The following is a 15,841-nucleotide window of genomic DNA, read 5'->3' on the forward strand; positions in this document are numbered from 1 at the left end:
GCACACACCCCAAACAAAATGTAAAAGTTTTCCAAGTTGTATCTAGTACTTACAATTGTATAACCCCGTCAGAGCACTTGGGACACGGCTGCTGGCTGCTCCTGTCCTCTTTACGTTGACTCTGCCCCAGCTGAACAAACCTACAAATTGTAACAGATGAGAATGAGCTATGAGAGCAGGAGCTCGCCCCAGGCAGAGCGGCGTGGCTGAAGCCCCCTGCGCTTATCTGTTATCAAAGTGGGAAACTACACCGTGGGCACGCGGGCGAGAGGCTCACCCGAGGCGGGAAAGCTACGAAGGACCCAGAGCCCTGGCTCAGCTTCTTCAGGGCCTGGCAATCCTTCTCTCACACCCCAGCTACTCCAGCTACTCCAGCTACTCCAGCTACTCCAGCTACTCCAGCTACTCCTAGGAAAGCCCTCCAATCAGATAGAGGAAGGCAGACAGGCCGCCATCGCACACCACCCTCCCCAGGAAGGCAGAGTCATTCACGAGCGCACTAACTCAGACTCCTGACCACAGGATGGCCCGTTCCACACACGCCCATTCCCCTCAGATATTCGGAGTGGTCTGCTCTGTTTCCATGGGAGGAGACAGGGCAGGGTCAGGGAGCTCATTTCCTTTCTGTTTGTCTACCATTTAAAATATCTCCCTTTGGTGACTATGGATAACCTCATCATTTATTCTTCATAAGCTTTTTTGAAGGTCAAGTGCTACAGAAGCAGCAATTATGAGATTCTTACAGAGCTGCTGACAGACTCCCTAGAACTCGCTGACGTTGATGACAAGTGATGAATTGTGTCCACTGTTGCGAAGAAGAGAGAATATCATGGAGCATTAGCTACACACATTAAAATTTCTCAGCTAAAGTATACAGCCACTATCACAATAAAACATTAAAACTGTGGTGCTGGAGAGACGGCTCGGTGGGTAGGAGCACTGGCTCTTTTCCAGGAGACCTGGGTTCGATTCCCAGAACCCACATGGCAGCAGACAACTGCTTATAACTTTAGTTCCAGAGGATCCCAATGCCTTTCTCTGGCCTCCTTGGACACCAGGCAAACATGTGGCACACACATACACACATACACACACACACATACATACATACACACACACACATACACACACACATATACACATACACACACACATACACACACACACCACACACACACACACACACACAGAGACACATACACACTCCAGGGCCCTGTGTCCCCGAGTCAGCTGGGCCCTCACTCCAGGGCTCTGTGGCTGACTCAGCTGACTTCACTGTTCACACACACTCTATGGACACCAGCTTAGGGGGAGACCTCAGGGTAGGAAGCCACAGTTCGGGGCAGAACCCCACGGGCTCATGCTCAGCTCTCTGCACCAAGATAGCCCCAATGTCGGCTGAAACAAGAGCGTGGCTATGCAGTCCCTGAATATACCTCAGTCGCCCCGGCGTAGCTGCCCAGTGAAAACTTCAGGAGTTTGCATGGAATGTCTCCTGCCAAAGGCCCATGCATGAAAAGCTTGTTCCCGGCACAGGGCCGCTGGTAGGGAGGAAGGTGGCAGGATTCTTAAGATATGGGGCCTGGTCCGAGGCTTCATGTCACTGGAGGGTATAGAGACCCTCATTTGCTCTGCCCTTCCGTGTCCCAGCCAGGAGACAAACGGTTTTGCTTCAGTAAGCATTCCCCACCATACTGTTTCCCTTTGCCTCGAGTCCCAACAGGGTCAACTGGCCAAGGGCAGAAATCTGCACATTTGTGAGCCACAGCAAACATTTCTTCTATGTTCATTATCTCAAGCAATCCTGTTATAGCTGCAGACAGCTGACTTTGCCTCCGTCAATGGCTACGGACGATGAGGAAAGCAATACCCTACACAGGCCTGTGGAAGAATGAGGTGTCTGGAAGGGACGCGGGGCCGAAGGGGGGGCTGCTTTCACAGGGAAGGAGTGGACAGTGTCCCCTGCCCTCCCCTTTCACGGTAGGCATTAACGGCCGAGGGAGGGACCCCAGTGGAAGAGCATAAGTTGTCTAACCACAGGATTGCCAGGAAGCCCAGGGTATGCCTGCCTCCTGGACTCCTGGACTAGTCACCTAACAGCCCTGCACTTTGAGACTTTAAAGAGATTGGTAATCTCTTTGTAACCAACTACAGAGGCGTCTGAAGAACAAGCAATACACTGGAAGCCTTATGTGACTGGAAGGAGGTATAATCTCCCAGGGTGGGCTGCCCTGCTCTGCAGCCTTCCCTCCTGGACAGCCTGCCTTCCCATCTTCTCAGGCTGTTTCCAGGGATGCTGAGGCTGACAGAGCCTGTATCTCACTCCTGAAAGGGGACAAAATGAAGTAAAGCTCAGGGTCCGAGCCAGTGAAGGCTCCAGGGGAGCCATGTCTGAGGCAAAAACAAAGCAAAACAAAAAACCCCAGGAAACACCTGTTTCACCTGAGCTAACACCTCAGTCCTTGTCAGCCACACTCACACCTTGCAAGAGGCTTGGGTGTTCACCTGGCTACCGGCCCCCACCAGCCGTCCTTCCAGGCCAGGCTGCTTAACGCTGCTGCGTGCCCAGGGGTGAGCATGTGCGGCTGGGTCTAAGTGACTGACTCAGCTCTAGCTCAGAGTGACACAGGTTTATAAAAGTACCCGGTATGAAGGCTGATTTTGTAGCCAAGATATGGCGCGTATTTCATGGTCTACGAACCACAGAATGGATCCTACTCATCTGAAATAAAAACTGGCATCATTAAAAGGAAATGTCCTTAAAAAGAAATGCAGAGTTTGTGCTTGTTTGCATTACAGAAATACACAAGGTGAATCAGTGAGTGGCGTAGGTGAGTTGACATTTCCATGGAACATACACGTTGTCTGAAGGTTAAATTAGGCTCAGGAGATGCTTACGTTGGTCCCGCCAGGTTCTTGATGTCTTTAGGGTAAAGGATCTCTTGGAAGATCTTAGAACTGGAATATTTCCTCACACACACCTAATGCCTCTTGGTGAGCCCTCCTGTCAGCGAAACCCGGCTTCACCACACACTGTCGACTGGCACACGCACTCAGCCACTTCTCCCCACACAACATCTAGATCAGTTTCTGAGAGGTACTTGATCTTTATACCAGGAGGCGGGGGGGGGGTGTTAGCTGTGTATTCACGCCTGGCTTCAGATGGACATGGGCAGCATGATGCGTAAATGTCCCATACATAGCCTGTCAGCTGGGGTGGGTAGGGGCAGCACCTCGAGCGCTAGGTTTTCTTCAGGACCGTGGAAAGGAGTCCATTTCATCTTGACTAATGGCCAGAGAGCTTAAAAATGTCTTTATGTCCTTAAGTCTACAGCTTGGTGGCTACAGGATGTAGACTTGGGCCCAGGTGCTGTCTACCCTCAACCCTGAAGGCTGGATGGCAGGTGCCGCTACAAAAATACCTGGAGAATCAAGGGGAGTAACTCTCTTTGCTCCTTATACTTGATAATAGAAGTCCTCTGCCATTTTGTCTCCACCCACTGCTGGCTGAATACATAAGCGTGTAAGAATAAACTAAGGGAGCATTCGGTATGGATTGAATCTACCCTCCCGACAGCTACCCTGTGCCCACCCTGCCCCCACTCAGGTTCGAACCTGCAGCTGCTCGGCTGGCTCTGATTGCAGCCCCCTGCAAACACAGCCCCCGACAGCCCTCTACCCCCAGTATAAACCAGGGTTTCAGATCTGCGGTCCAAGCAGAGTCTACGCCCCACCACCGTTTACAGTGCTGTTGGCCACTTCCTCAGCCTGACACTCCAGCGTCGTCTGGGAAAAGGGAACTTCGGCTCCATAGCTCCGTCGGACTGGTCTGTGGGGCAGTCTGTCTGTGGGGCAGTCTGTCTGTGGGGCAGTCTGTCTGTGGGGCAGTCTTCCTCGCTGGAGGAAGTTGGAGGGCCCAGCCTTCTGCGTGTGCTGCTCTTTCTGGGCAGGTGAACCTGGGCTGTGTAACAAGGCACCCAAAGCCAGGAAGAGCCCCTCCATGGTTCCTGCTACAGCCCCTGCCCAGGCTTCTCTCAAGGACCTGCAAGCCAAATAAACCCTCTACTCCTTAAGTCTGGTTTGCTCAGTATTTATCACAGCAACAGAAAAGTTACAGCATATGTCATAATAATCACACGTCTTCCTTCCCTTTCTGTGTGAAAGTCTCTCACCTGGCATAAATGGAGAAGTCTTCCTCTGACAGGGTATCCGAGAGGTTAATCCCATACACTTCCTTCATGGGCTGGACCACACTCTAGAGTTTTAAGAACAGGAGTCAGTTAGAGTCAGATAATCTCCATGTTAACATGCCCGGGATGAAGGAAACAAGCCTAAGAGCTTACCTACAAAAGCAACAGTACATTTAAAAAAATATTTCTCAGTTAATATCTTTCAAAACAAAACAAAACCTGTTTGTTGGGAGCAGTGGCTCACAGCTCACACCTGTAACCCTGGCCAGCGCTTGGGAGGCTGAGGCAGGACTTCTGTGAATGTGAGGCTAATCTGAGTCACATAGTGAATTCTAGTACAGCATGGTATACCCTACCTCAAAACAAATCAACAAAAATACAAACAAACATAAACCCCAAGAAAACTGCTGATTTCTGTTTCTTACTAAAATGGCTTAGTTTAAGGTTTTAAAATGTGTTAAATAAACATGGCTGTTGTATCTAATGCAGGAGTTGGAAACCTCTGTTGCTACTACTCAGCTTTAGCGTATGGTGTGAGCCACCATATGCAATGTGAGTAGGCACAGCAGGTTTCCAACATAACTTTATTTTCACAAACAGGCAGCGGGCTGGATTTGGACAATGTCAGTTCATTAACTCCTCAACTAACGGGATGAATTCTCACCGCACCGTGACTTAGCCATTTCTAGAGAGCAGTTTCCCTCACAGCCAGATCATTGGGCCGTGTGCTGTTCTGTCTATTTGTCTTCCTTACTATGTTAGCAAACTCGATTTCACAGGACTCATTTCCACTGGCATATCCAAAGACCGGGACCCAGCTCCAAACTCTGTATGCTAGGTGTCCAGGGGGGACATCAAGTAAATGCCACGTTCACAGACAGACAAGATGCTCTCAAAACTTCTGAAGGGGTAAGAAATTTTCCACTACAGAGAGGAGCACAGCCCAAAGCATTTCCAAGTTTAAGTGGAACGCGGCCATCCTATGCTGTGCGTGGGGTAACATGACATTTTCTGCTCTCGGCCTTTTAAGTGACAGCACAGTGCTAAAGGTCCTTTTCCAGAGCCTGGGGCGGCTCACACACTTCCACCTCGCACCTCAGTCACTTTGGCACTGTCCCCGGAGTCGGCCATCTTCACAGGAGTGGAGCGCTGAGACACAGAGCCTTCATCTTCCCGGTCAGTGCCAGAGTCGTCCTCAGAGCTGCTGGACACGGCTTCCTCGCTGGGCGGTGGCGGGGCGCTGGCTGCTGTTTTCCGCTGCAGGACCGTCTCCTCTCGGTTGCTTTTGCTTCTTTAAAAAAGACAAATATGAGTGTGAGCCTCTTCAGGCTGCACCCTCAGCCCACGTCCGTCCATCCGTCCGAGGGGACCCCAGGAGCGTGTAAGGGGCCAGCATCTGGATTCAGGTCCTGCTGGGGCGGAAAAGCTAAAACTGCTGTAACTAAAAGCTAAGGCAAATGTACTCGAGAAGGGCGGAGGCCTCACCGCTTGGCTCCTGCACCTTCTCCTGGTAACTGACTCAGTAAGCGGACCGTGCTGGAGACCCAGGGCTGTCACGTGGCTGCTGGGGATCATATCGGACTCTCCAGCTTACAGAGAAAGTGTTTTACTGACCCAGCCATCTCCCACCCCCTGCCCCCTACTGTTAAAATATTTCAGTGTATGCCGCTAAAGAGGCGGTCATACTTGGAGACATCACCGGAAAGAAGGGAAGCAGTATGTCTCACCACTTAGTGTAAAAACAATCTCATTCTGACCTTCTCCAACTGAACGTTAAACCGACAGTATTTCTGTGCTACACCCCTGCCCAGGCGGCCAGCGGGTCGCCGCTCTGTCCTGGGAACACCTAGGTGGAAAACCCTCAACACTTCCCTTTTTGAAACTTAACATCCGGTCAGGGCTCAATGCGAAGCTCCTGAGGGGTCATGGATTTGGGGTACAGAAGTGGAAGGCATCCGCCTCTGACCCCGGGTGTAAACTACACCTAGCTCAAATCCAACTGCATAGCCACCCATCAATACAGCTGGGATACTGTATCTACAGTCTTGCTGTGACTTCTGACCCAAGTCCAGGAGCAATGCAACCATGGTAACCAGGTGGGTCACCCGAGGTGACAGAGAGCGTCTTTGGCCGGAACACTACACACTTCACTCCTATCTCTGAGTAGGGAAGAGGCAAAGGTGGAGTGTTCTTGTCATGTTGTTAAAGCAATTTCTTCCTGCAAATAATGTTTTAGCCATGCACAGGAAATTTATCAAGCTGTCAGAGTACACTTGCTTTTACTATTCAGATGCCAACAAAGATCAATGTAATAAGGACAATTTTTAATTAAGTATTCTATGTTGAGAAACAAAGAAGGCTGTGTTGTTGATAGAGCATCTGTCCCCATCTTTATCCCATATGGTATGCTCACAATTTAAAGTAATAAAATATACCATGCTGAGATTACTGTAAATTCTATTTCTCAATAGTGGACGTTTTAATGACCTCAGCGCTACACATGAGCTACAGGTATAGATGCAGCGAACAGAGTTTAAACGATGTGACTTGACATCATTAGTTCTGCATGGAGATACTGCCGTAAGCACGACTATGTTACATAAATCTTTACATTTTCATTCTGTATGCAAATCTTACCCCAGTACAGATTTCCCTGTTTCATCTGGCTTTCGCACAGTAAATGGACTTGGATCAATGCCAACAGTCTTAGGCATAAAATCACTAGAAAAAAAAAAAAAGAAAGCAAGAAAAGGTAAAATACCGTAGCAGTCACCATCCATGTAGATGACGGTGGCATGTGCCTCAGTTTACACTCACTGGTCTCTGCTACCCGTGCCCCTGGGGTCTGTACTAGTTTAACACCGGTACCCTGGAGCGTCAGCTGACAGGGATACAGAGAAGCCATGAACTTTAGCTCTGGGCAACGTCCATGTGACCACATCCACATGACCACATCAACGTGACCACGTGGCTTGACTTGTAACTGTAGGAGCCCAGGAGTTTTGAATGTAAAGTTGTGTTTGCTGGAAAGAGATGATACCCAAGGCATTTCGAGGATGTGTACCACCTGGTTAAATATCACAATTAGTCCTCTGGTAAATAAGCCAGTGGCCAAACACTAAGCCATTCAGGCCTACACACCATCACACCATTTTTTTTTTCTCCAGCTTTGGAGCATGTCCTGGAACTTGCTCAGTAGACCAGGCTGGTCTCGAACTCACAGATCTTCCTGCCTCTCCTTTGTTGGGATTAAAGGTGTTTGCCACCAACACTTGGCTACATACCATATTTTTAAGCCAGATCACAAAAGGAGGTAGATATAATGATCAAATCACAGTGGTATGATCCACCTCATTAAGCTAGGACTAATTCATAACACTCACTACTGTTGGAATCTGGGCTGATCGGAATGAAATTGACCCCCATTGACTCAAAGGGAATGGCCTTATAGGGGTGTGGCCATACTGAGGAGAAAGTGTTCCTGGGGGTGGGCTTTAAGGCTTCAGAAGCTGAAGCCAGGCCCCGTCTCTCTCTCTCTCTCTCTCTCTCTCTCTCTCTCTCTCTCTCCCCCCCCCTCCCTCCCTCCCTATACAGATACAGACCCTCAGCTCCTCTCCAGCACCGTGTCTGCCTGCATGACATCATGCTTCCCACCATGACGACCATGGACCGAACCTCTGAACTGTAAGCCAGCCCCAATGAAATGTTTTCCTTTATAAGAGTTGCTGAGGTCATGGTGTCTCTTCCCAGCAACAGAAACCCTAACTAAGGCAAAATGCTTCACACAGAAACTGATTTACTGTCCCACGCACTGAGATAAGCCCAGGTTCCTTCCCCAGCATCAAGGTGTCCCTTCCTCTCACCGCAGAAGCCAGGCACACCGCAGCCATGCACGCAGGGCAGCAGTGGGTGAGATCTGCTGATAACCCTGGCCTCTGGTGAGCTACACGGGGGGGGGGGGGGGGGGTCAAAGTAATCTTGGGTCTGGCTCAAGATGTCTACTTAATGCTATCTTACTATTTTTGTTTTGTTTGAGACAGGGTCTTGCTGCATAGACAGATTTGGCCTTGAGTTCGCACCATACCCCAGGGTGGCCATGGCCTCAGCCTCTGGCCTCAGCCTCCCAGAGGCTGATATAACAGACCTGTACCACCATGCTGGCCAAATGTGTATCCATGGTCTGAAAATATCTTGGTAAGCAATTTATGTTTTCCTTTTTAAATATAAAGGGAGAAGGGGGGCATAAGATGAAGGAGGAGAAGGAAGCATCTGCAGACTCACATGTGTGAATTTGCTTACTCACTGCAATGCACGTGTAGACACTCCCTCGCAGGCACTTCCGGCACGTGCTGTCAGGAGCCACGAAAGCGGCCAGCAGGTGGGCTCTGCCCTTGGTTTTGCTCTCACACACGGACCAGTGTCCTTTAAGCCATCTGTTCAGGGCTACTCTCACATTTGTGTGCCTTCTGTTGGTAATCTCGCTGTTTAAAACGGTCCCTGAGCGCAATGCTATGGCCTCTTAGTGTTTCTAACCATAAGAAGCCTGTGATGTGCCTCATGCAGACAATGATAGACAAGCTTGAGCTACACTGCTCTTAGCCATTAGTACACTGCTAGGAAGGGGGGCGGGCAGGAGAACAGACGAGAGGGGAGGGGAGAGGGGAGGAGGGGAGGAGGGGGAGGGTGTGAACATGAGGGACAGAAAGCTGTAACTTTATCAGGGTTGCATAGACCATGGCTGTCCTGAGATAAGAACCCAGCTTTTCTAGAACCATGAATTCATGTTAGCCCCCAATTTCCTCATTCAGTGAAAAACACAGGGTTCACTCCAAATGGCAAAGTAGGGCTAACGGTGGACATTTTTCATAAGAGCAATTATCCCAGTGGGCTAAAGAGGGAGCTGAAGTGATAGGCTCCCTCCCCACGGCAGGGCCTCCCATCACAGGAGGCTCTCTGAGTCAAGGCCCACTTCGGTAAAGACAGACAGACAGACAGACAGATCTCCAAGAGCTAGAGAGCTCCCCGCGCTTAGCTTGGGAGTGCCCACCACATACCGTGCCGAACTTGTCATGGCCAAGCAAAAGGTATCATCAAAACTGCTGAGTTCATAGGGCCGGAAGAACTCATTGTGAATGTCTATCTCCTCCTCACATCTGTGGAACTTCTTCACAACCAGCTTCTTTAGGTTTGCAGCGCAGATAACTGAGGGAAAACTTCCATTACTGCAAACACTTACATCTGTGATGTCAGCACCACTCAGAGAAGGCGTGGCCACATCCTGTGCTGGATACAGCACTGATGAAGTTCATTCACCCAGACTCAGGAGAGGGACTCACACACACACAACAGGGTGTATCTGCCTGTAACTGCCCCAAGGAGGGTCCTCAGAGTTCCAGGGAGGAGCAGGGAGTTACTTCAGAATTTAACTACGCTTTCCCTTAAATTCCATTTTACTCTTAAATCCCCTGCGCTGTTAACTGTTCTTGTTAAAGTCCTTTCTAAGCCCGGAAGGTGCCCAGGAGGTGGTGGGTCTTGCAGCCAAGTCTAACGACAGGAGTTCCATCCAGGACCTACATGGTAGCAGAAGACTGGATCCCATGATCTCCACACATCGTCCATGGTGCACCCACATACACACATGCCCACACAAACAAAATAAATGAACAAAGTGCTTTCCTGTCTCCCAAACAACCAACCCACCTTAGTAATGTTATTAATGACTTTGTCCAGAGTTTCAAGCTGCACATACTTGGGAAATGAATTAGTAATTTAGTAACAACCTAAAAGTCCTTGGTAACCCATCCTGAACTTGGTCACTCAAAGTTCGGGTGCAGAACCATGGCTTAAACACAACGAAAACCTGGATACCCAAGGTCGAAACAGTGACTTACTAACATAGTAATAGGAATTACTAATACAGTCAGGACTACAGGATACCTAAAGTTGGGGAGACACTTAAATTTGGAAATATCACTCAAATATATAGCACATTTTAGTATATGACTTTATTATATAATTTCTCCTGCCTTTCTGACATATTAATAAACTTTAGTTTAAATGTGATAGAATGTACTTTTACACACACTTACACATACATATTTGTATATATATACCTTTTCCACTGCTTAGCTATAGAAAAAATGTTTAATTTTGGCTTAATTCCTTCCTCTTCGCCTCTCAAGGACATAATAAAAAATTAACAAGAACTATAGTCAGGGGGCTGGTGAGGCAGGCGGCTGCTCTTCCAGAGGTTTTGAGTTCAATTCCTGGCAACATGGCGGCTCACAACCATCCATAATGAGATCTGCTGCCCCCTCCTGGACTGCAGACATATGTACAGGAGGAACACTGTATACATGATAAATATTTTTAAACATGCAAAAGAACTAATCTATTTTTAAGGAAGGAATATAATCAGTCCTAATTTAAAATGAATTACATCCCAATGCTTGCACAGTCTATCTAATAATTCTAAGCCACAAGGAGGCAGGGCCTACTCAGGTAGAAGGAAGCATTACAGTCCCCTAACAAAGAACAACATAATGATGAATCCACTTCTTTCTATAAAGTATCATATCAAATGCTGATGCTTAATTCTGTCTAGGCAGAGTCCCCAAACACATGGCAGAGAACCTAAAAGAGGAGCAGGCACTCACCTTCATCGTATGGCAGTGGCAAATGCTGTATCACCTCCGGTGTCCACCAGTGAGTGTAACTACAAAGGAGAGATGGACAAGAGTCACCGAATGTAAACCCTGGCAATCCACCAGTCTCCAGATAAAAGACGCTGGCCCCTACTTCAAAGGCCCTTCCTTCTCCGTTAATAACACATCTGCAGAGCTTTTGACACAGTAGGTCTTTATATGCTAAAGTGCTCCTCACGCCCATCATCAGAGACCAGCAAAATACCTATGTGCTCTGCTGTTGCTTAGTTTTGGGGGGGTGGGGGTGGGGGAGTGGGGGACGGAGGGGTGGGGGGAGGGGGAGTGAAGGAAGGAAGGTAGGAAGAAAGGCAGGTTTGCACAAACCATGCAGACACAAGGTTACTCCCCTGGGGACTCTTTCACCTGGGGAGCTGTGAGACTCTGACCCAGGTCCAGTTATCTGAGAGCTAAGGTTGCTTTCCTACTCTGCTAGGGGATATGTGTAGTTAATAAAGCAACTCATTGAAATCACAGGCGCAAACTGGATAGTCCTAATGAACAAGTCCCTTAGGGCCCATCCATTCCAGCCTAAAACATGGAGCACTTCAGTAAACACTCCCGGCTTCTCCTGGGAGAATCACCTCTGATATACGTGGAGAATCAGAACAAATAAATACTGAAACTCCTTCTCTCTCAACAAAGGATTTAACTGTAAATCAAATTCTCATGAAATGGAGATTGCAGGAGAAAGAGCTGTGTCAGAATTTGTGGAGGTTGGAAAGTGAGACAGTACATACAGTGTGAATGGGAGCCAGATCTCCAGTAGTTTAAAGGTATTTTAGACACAGAGCGAAGGATCACCAGCCTATAATTCACACCGCCAGAGGAACTAGGATACAAGGAGGATTCTAAGAGATTCCCACAAGGTCCCTCACAGAAGGGAAAAGGGACAAGATCCTCTGAGCATATGGGGATGGGGGGGGCAGTGAGGGGAGAGGGAGCTAGGAGAAAGAGAAGGGGAGGAGAGGAAAACATGTGGGACCAGGAAGATTGAGTCAGGGGAGGAATAGATTGGGGGGGGGGAGATACCATAGTAGAGGGAGCCATTATAGGTTTGAAGAGAAAACTGACTCTAGAGAAAGTCCAGAGACCTACAAGACTGACCCCAACTAACAACGTGAGCAACAGTGGAAAGGCTACCATAAATGCCCTTCCCTGATAATGAGATTGATGACTAACTTATCCACCATCATAGAGCCCTCATCTAGTACCTGATGGAAACAGAAGCAAACACCCACAGCTAAACACTGAGCCGAACTGGAATCCAGATGCAGAGAGGGAGGACAAGACCAGGCTACAGAAACCCACAGAGACAGCTGACCTGAACAAGGAGGAGCTCATGGATCCCCAGACTGATAGCTGGGAATCCAGAATTGTACCTACTCTGCCCCCCTGAACGTGGGTCTCTGTTAGAAGGCCTGGGCAGTCTAAGGGACCTCTGACAATGGGACCAGGATGTATCCCTTGGTGTAAGAAAGGACTTTGGGAGCGAATTCCCCATGGAGGGACACTCCCTTAACCTAGAGGCAGGAGGGGGGCCTAGACCCTGCTCCAAATGCCTTGACAGATTTTGATGACCCCTCCTGGAAGGCATCACCCTCCCTGTGGAGTGGGGGTGGGGGATGGGAGGGTGGTCAGGGGCATGGGAGGGAAGGAAATAAAGCCTATGGCCCAAACACTGCAAAGAAAATTTAATGTAAAGGGCTTTAAAAGATAAAAATGCTGAAATTTATGGTTATAAGTGTTCCTAATTATGAAAAAATGCTGCTGGCACCCACACTGAAAAGGACAGGATGGAGCGGGAGCCGGGGACCTGGGCTGGGGGCAGCGCCGACGGCTCAAAGGCCTTCCTGTGTCTCATCAGGACTTCTGTCCAGATCCCCTGTGCGCAGGAACCCCTTGGTCCTCCTACAAATCAAACTCTGAGTCCTGAGGTTTTAGATGCCACCTGGTGACCCTGAAGGATTGTTTCCAAGTTGCTTTCTCAACATCAGGCCTGGGACCATGAAAAGGAACAGGGAAAAGTCTGCCGCGGACAGAGGCTTAATTCACCCATTCAGCATTTATCAGTCACCTATACTGTGTCAGACACTGCTCAAAGCGTTCAAAGGGCTACAGGGAAAATAACAGCCATGCACAAGGTGACAGAGGTGTGCACAGCCCAGGGCAGACGCAAGCGGTGGATCAACTCTAGGTAAGTGTCCTGGTGCAGACAAGATGCAAATCTTACTCCACTGGAGATGGCTAAACGCATTCTTCTCTGTGTCATTCCAATTTTAATAAATGTGCTGCCAAAGCAACCATGCTGAATGCATTCTTGATGACCCCAAGTAAGAGGAAGACAGATCTCAACTATATGTCAGCAAAGGTGACATCAATCCCAGCAAAGTTCAAATTTTCCATTGAGATAGGATATGAGCAACCTAAAAAAGGCAATTTTGCATATACAAATGAGCCACATCTGTGTTAATTTCACTTCCTTTTGTGGATGGAAAACTGGGTCAGAGGAATCATGGCCTAACTCTTAGTCGGGTGGAGCATGATGGGGCACACATACATGTAAGGCAGAGCATGTGTGTCTTCCGTCCTCTGATGGCCCAACACAGGCAAAGTAAGACAACAGAGAAGATATCCATTCGTATATGAGGAACTTGCTAAAAATACGCTGCTTCCAATTGGCTTGCTTAGGAAAAAGGAGCAAACGCTGTCTGAAGAGTTTTAACTTGGAACATACTATACAGGTGTGGTGGCTTGTATGAGAAATGGCTCCCATAGGTTCGTAGATTTGAAAGTTTGGTTCCAGTTGGTGGGACTGTTTTAGGGTGTGGCCTTGTTTAAGGAGGTGCACCACTGGAAGAGGGCTTTGAGGTTTCCAAAGTCCACGCCTGGCCCAGTCTCACATTCCCTCTCTGCCTCCTGACTGGGGACCAGATGTGAGTCCTCAACTACTTCTCTTCCTGCCATCAGCTGCCAGGCTCCCTGCCGTGATGATGATGGACTCTGAAACTGTGAGCCAGCCCCTAATTAAATGCTTTCTTTTACAAGTTGCCTTGATGGCGATGTCTTTCCATAGCAACAGAAAAGTTACCTAGACAGACAGACAACTAGAATTAAGAGATACCGTTTTATCAGTAATCTGAGACCAGGCTGTGAGTCTTTAAACTGTATTATTAGACTACACTTTTCTAAGTAACAGACTATGATTTGAGAAGCCTATGTCCTGACTGGGTCTCAGAAACAAAGACGCCCATGAAGAAGACATGCCCTGAAGAGAATGGACCGAGATGGACAGAGGATGAGAGGACAAGGACAATCTTATCACCTCCATCTCCTCTACCCCGGGAGCATTTGCTCAGGGGGAGGACACCTGCACAGAGCAGAGCCCTGCTTTGGGGCTAGGGACCACCCAACAGGAGACTGAATGCGGAGAACTTCTTCCTTTGAGTATGACGCCCCATAAATCACTCTTTTCTCCTTAATCCCTAGAATTAAGAGTGTTGAATTCTGCTGGATTACTTAGCATAAAGAGAATTTGAAGATATGCTGTCTTTAATTCTACCTCAAGAGTTCTTTAGGACATAAACAAAGCAGTCAATATTGATGAGCAAGACAGAGACACACGGACAGGACAAGACCTACAACTGTTTAAATGATCCCAACCACAAAAGTACCAGACAGGGTTACATGGATGGGGTTATCGGATGGCGAGCCACAGGTTGGACTCGGCATTTTTCATCCAAGACTTAAGCTGGGATCAGATGGGCAGCTGGTTAAGTCTGGAGAAGCATTTTATACTTCTGAATGCTATGGGTACATTTAACTAATAACGAGGATGTAGCTAACAACATTTCTGTCTTGTGGAAGCAGGCAAAGACTATACTGGCACGCGCATGGCGTCCACGTGGCTGTGTGGCGTGGCTGGGGTGTGGTGCCTTGAATGAATAAGGGACTCGGAGAACACTGTCACAGCAGGGTGCTCCAGTAGCCACACTAACGCCGAGCAGAGATTGCAGACATCATTCACTGGTCCATGTCCCAGCGGTCTCACAATCACTTGCAAATGCAGGCCAGACTCTGACGCCTACCGCAGGTATGACCACAAGCTTAGGGCAGACTTTTACAACGACCAACTGAATGCACACAGGAGAGGATCAGGACACTGGAGCCCCTGAGAAGCTGCTATGAAATCTCAGGAGGAGATTTTTAATGTCTGAATTTATCTTTAAACATTTAGTACTAATGAGTGGATGAGAAAATCATCCTCCAAAGGGCTTGGGGAGCTGGGACGCGTCAGCACGTGAGATTTCAGTGAAGCAGATTTCAGCCCAAATCGAGAAACAACTGTGTGAGTGATCCTCACGAGGGGGTGGGGGGCATCCTGGTCCTAACATAACACTAGGCTGGCTAAACACAGGGTAGATGGCAACTCCCTGCACAGACGGCAAACTCACAAACCAAACTAGCAGGACCAGAAAATCAACTTGGGGGAAAAAAAAATCAATGAAAACAATTGAAGTGTGATATCTAAAACCAGGCTGGGGACATTATAAACACGTCACTGGCATCTGAAGCAATATATGACATATTAACCAGGCCTCGAGCAAAGGTTCAGTGAAGGGTTTGAGTACTTCACGGCATGTGACAAGCTCTGTTTGCCAGCAGCATCAGTTGATAACTGGTACTGTGGAGCCAAAGCAGGCGCAGGAGAATAAGGGAGTGAGCCCGTTATCTATCTCCACAGAATTGCCAGGCTTGCAACCGCTCTTGCGGTCCAAGTAGCTGGACAATCTCAGCCAACACTCTCTCTGTGCCTCAGTTTCCTATGGTAGGAAATGGGGCTGTAACACCAGCTTCCTCTTGTTCCCACACATAGCCCCCCCCCCAAACCTCCTGCTTCACTTGTGTAACCCAGGGCAAGCTAGCAGTTTACACTTGGGAGTACACGGA

The 15,841-nt window shown here is 48.5% G+C and overlaps 1 protein-coding gene across 1 annotated transcript in view; it reads right to left on the bottom strand.

The window, feature by feature from the left end:
• The window catches only part of Fig4 (FIG4 phosphoinositide 5-phosphatase), a 71,765-nt gene that overhangs the window by 15,593 nt on the left and 40,331 nt on the right, over nt 1–15,841 (bottom strand). The window contains exons 17-22 of the mRNA XM_051175565.1: nt 10,847–10,905; nt 9,245–9,392; nt 6,828–6,911; nt 5,286–5,481; nt 4,173–4,255; nt 54–140 (exon numbers count right to left, since the gene is read on the bottom strand). Of these exons, the coding sequence (XP_051031522.1) occupies nt 54–140; nt 4,173–4,255; nt 5,286–5,481; nt 6,828–6,911; nt 9,245–9,392; nt 10,847–10,905 (657 nt within the window). The remainder of the gene's footprint in view (nt 1–53; nt 141–4,172; nt 4,256–5,285; nt 5,482–6,827; nt 6,912–9,244; nt 9,393–10,846; nt 10,906–15,841) is intronic.

The sequence above is a fragment of the Phodopus roborovskii genome, unplaced genomic scaffold, assembly GCF_943737965.1.
Source record: "Phodopus roborovskii unplaced genomic scaffold, PHOROB, whole genome shotgun sequence".
Taxonomy (NCBI): Eukaryota; Metazoa; Chordata; class Mammalia; order Rodentia; family Cricetidae; genus Phodopus; species Phodopus roborovskii.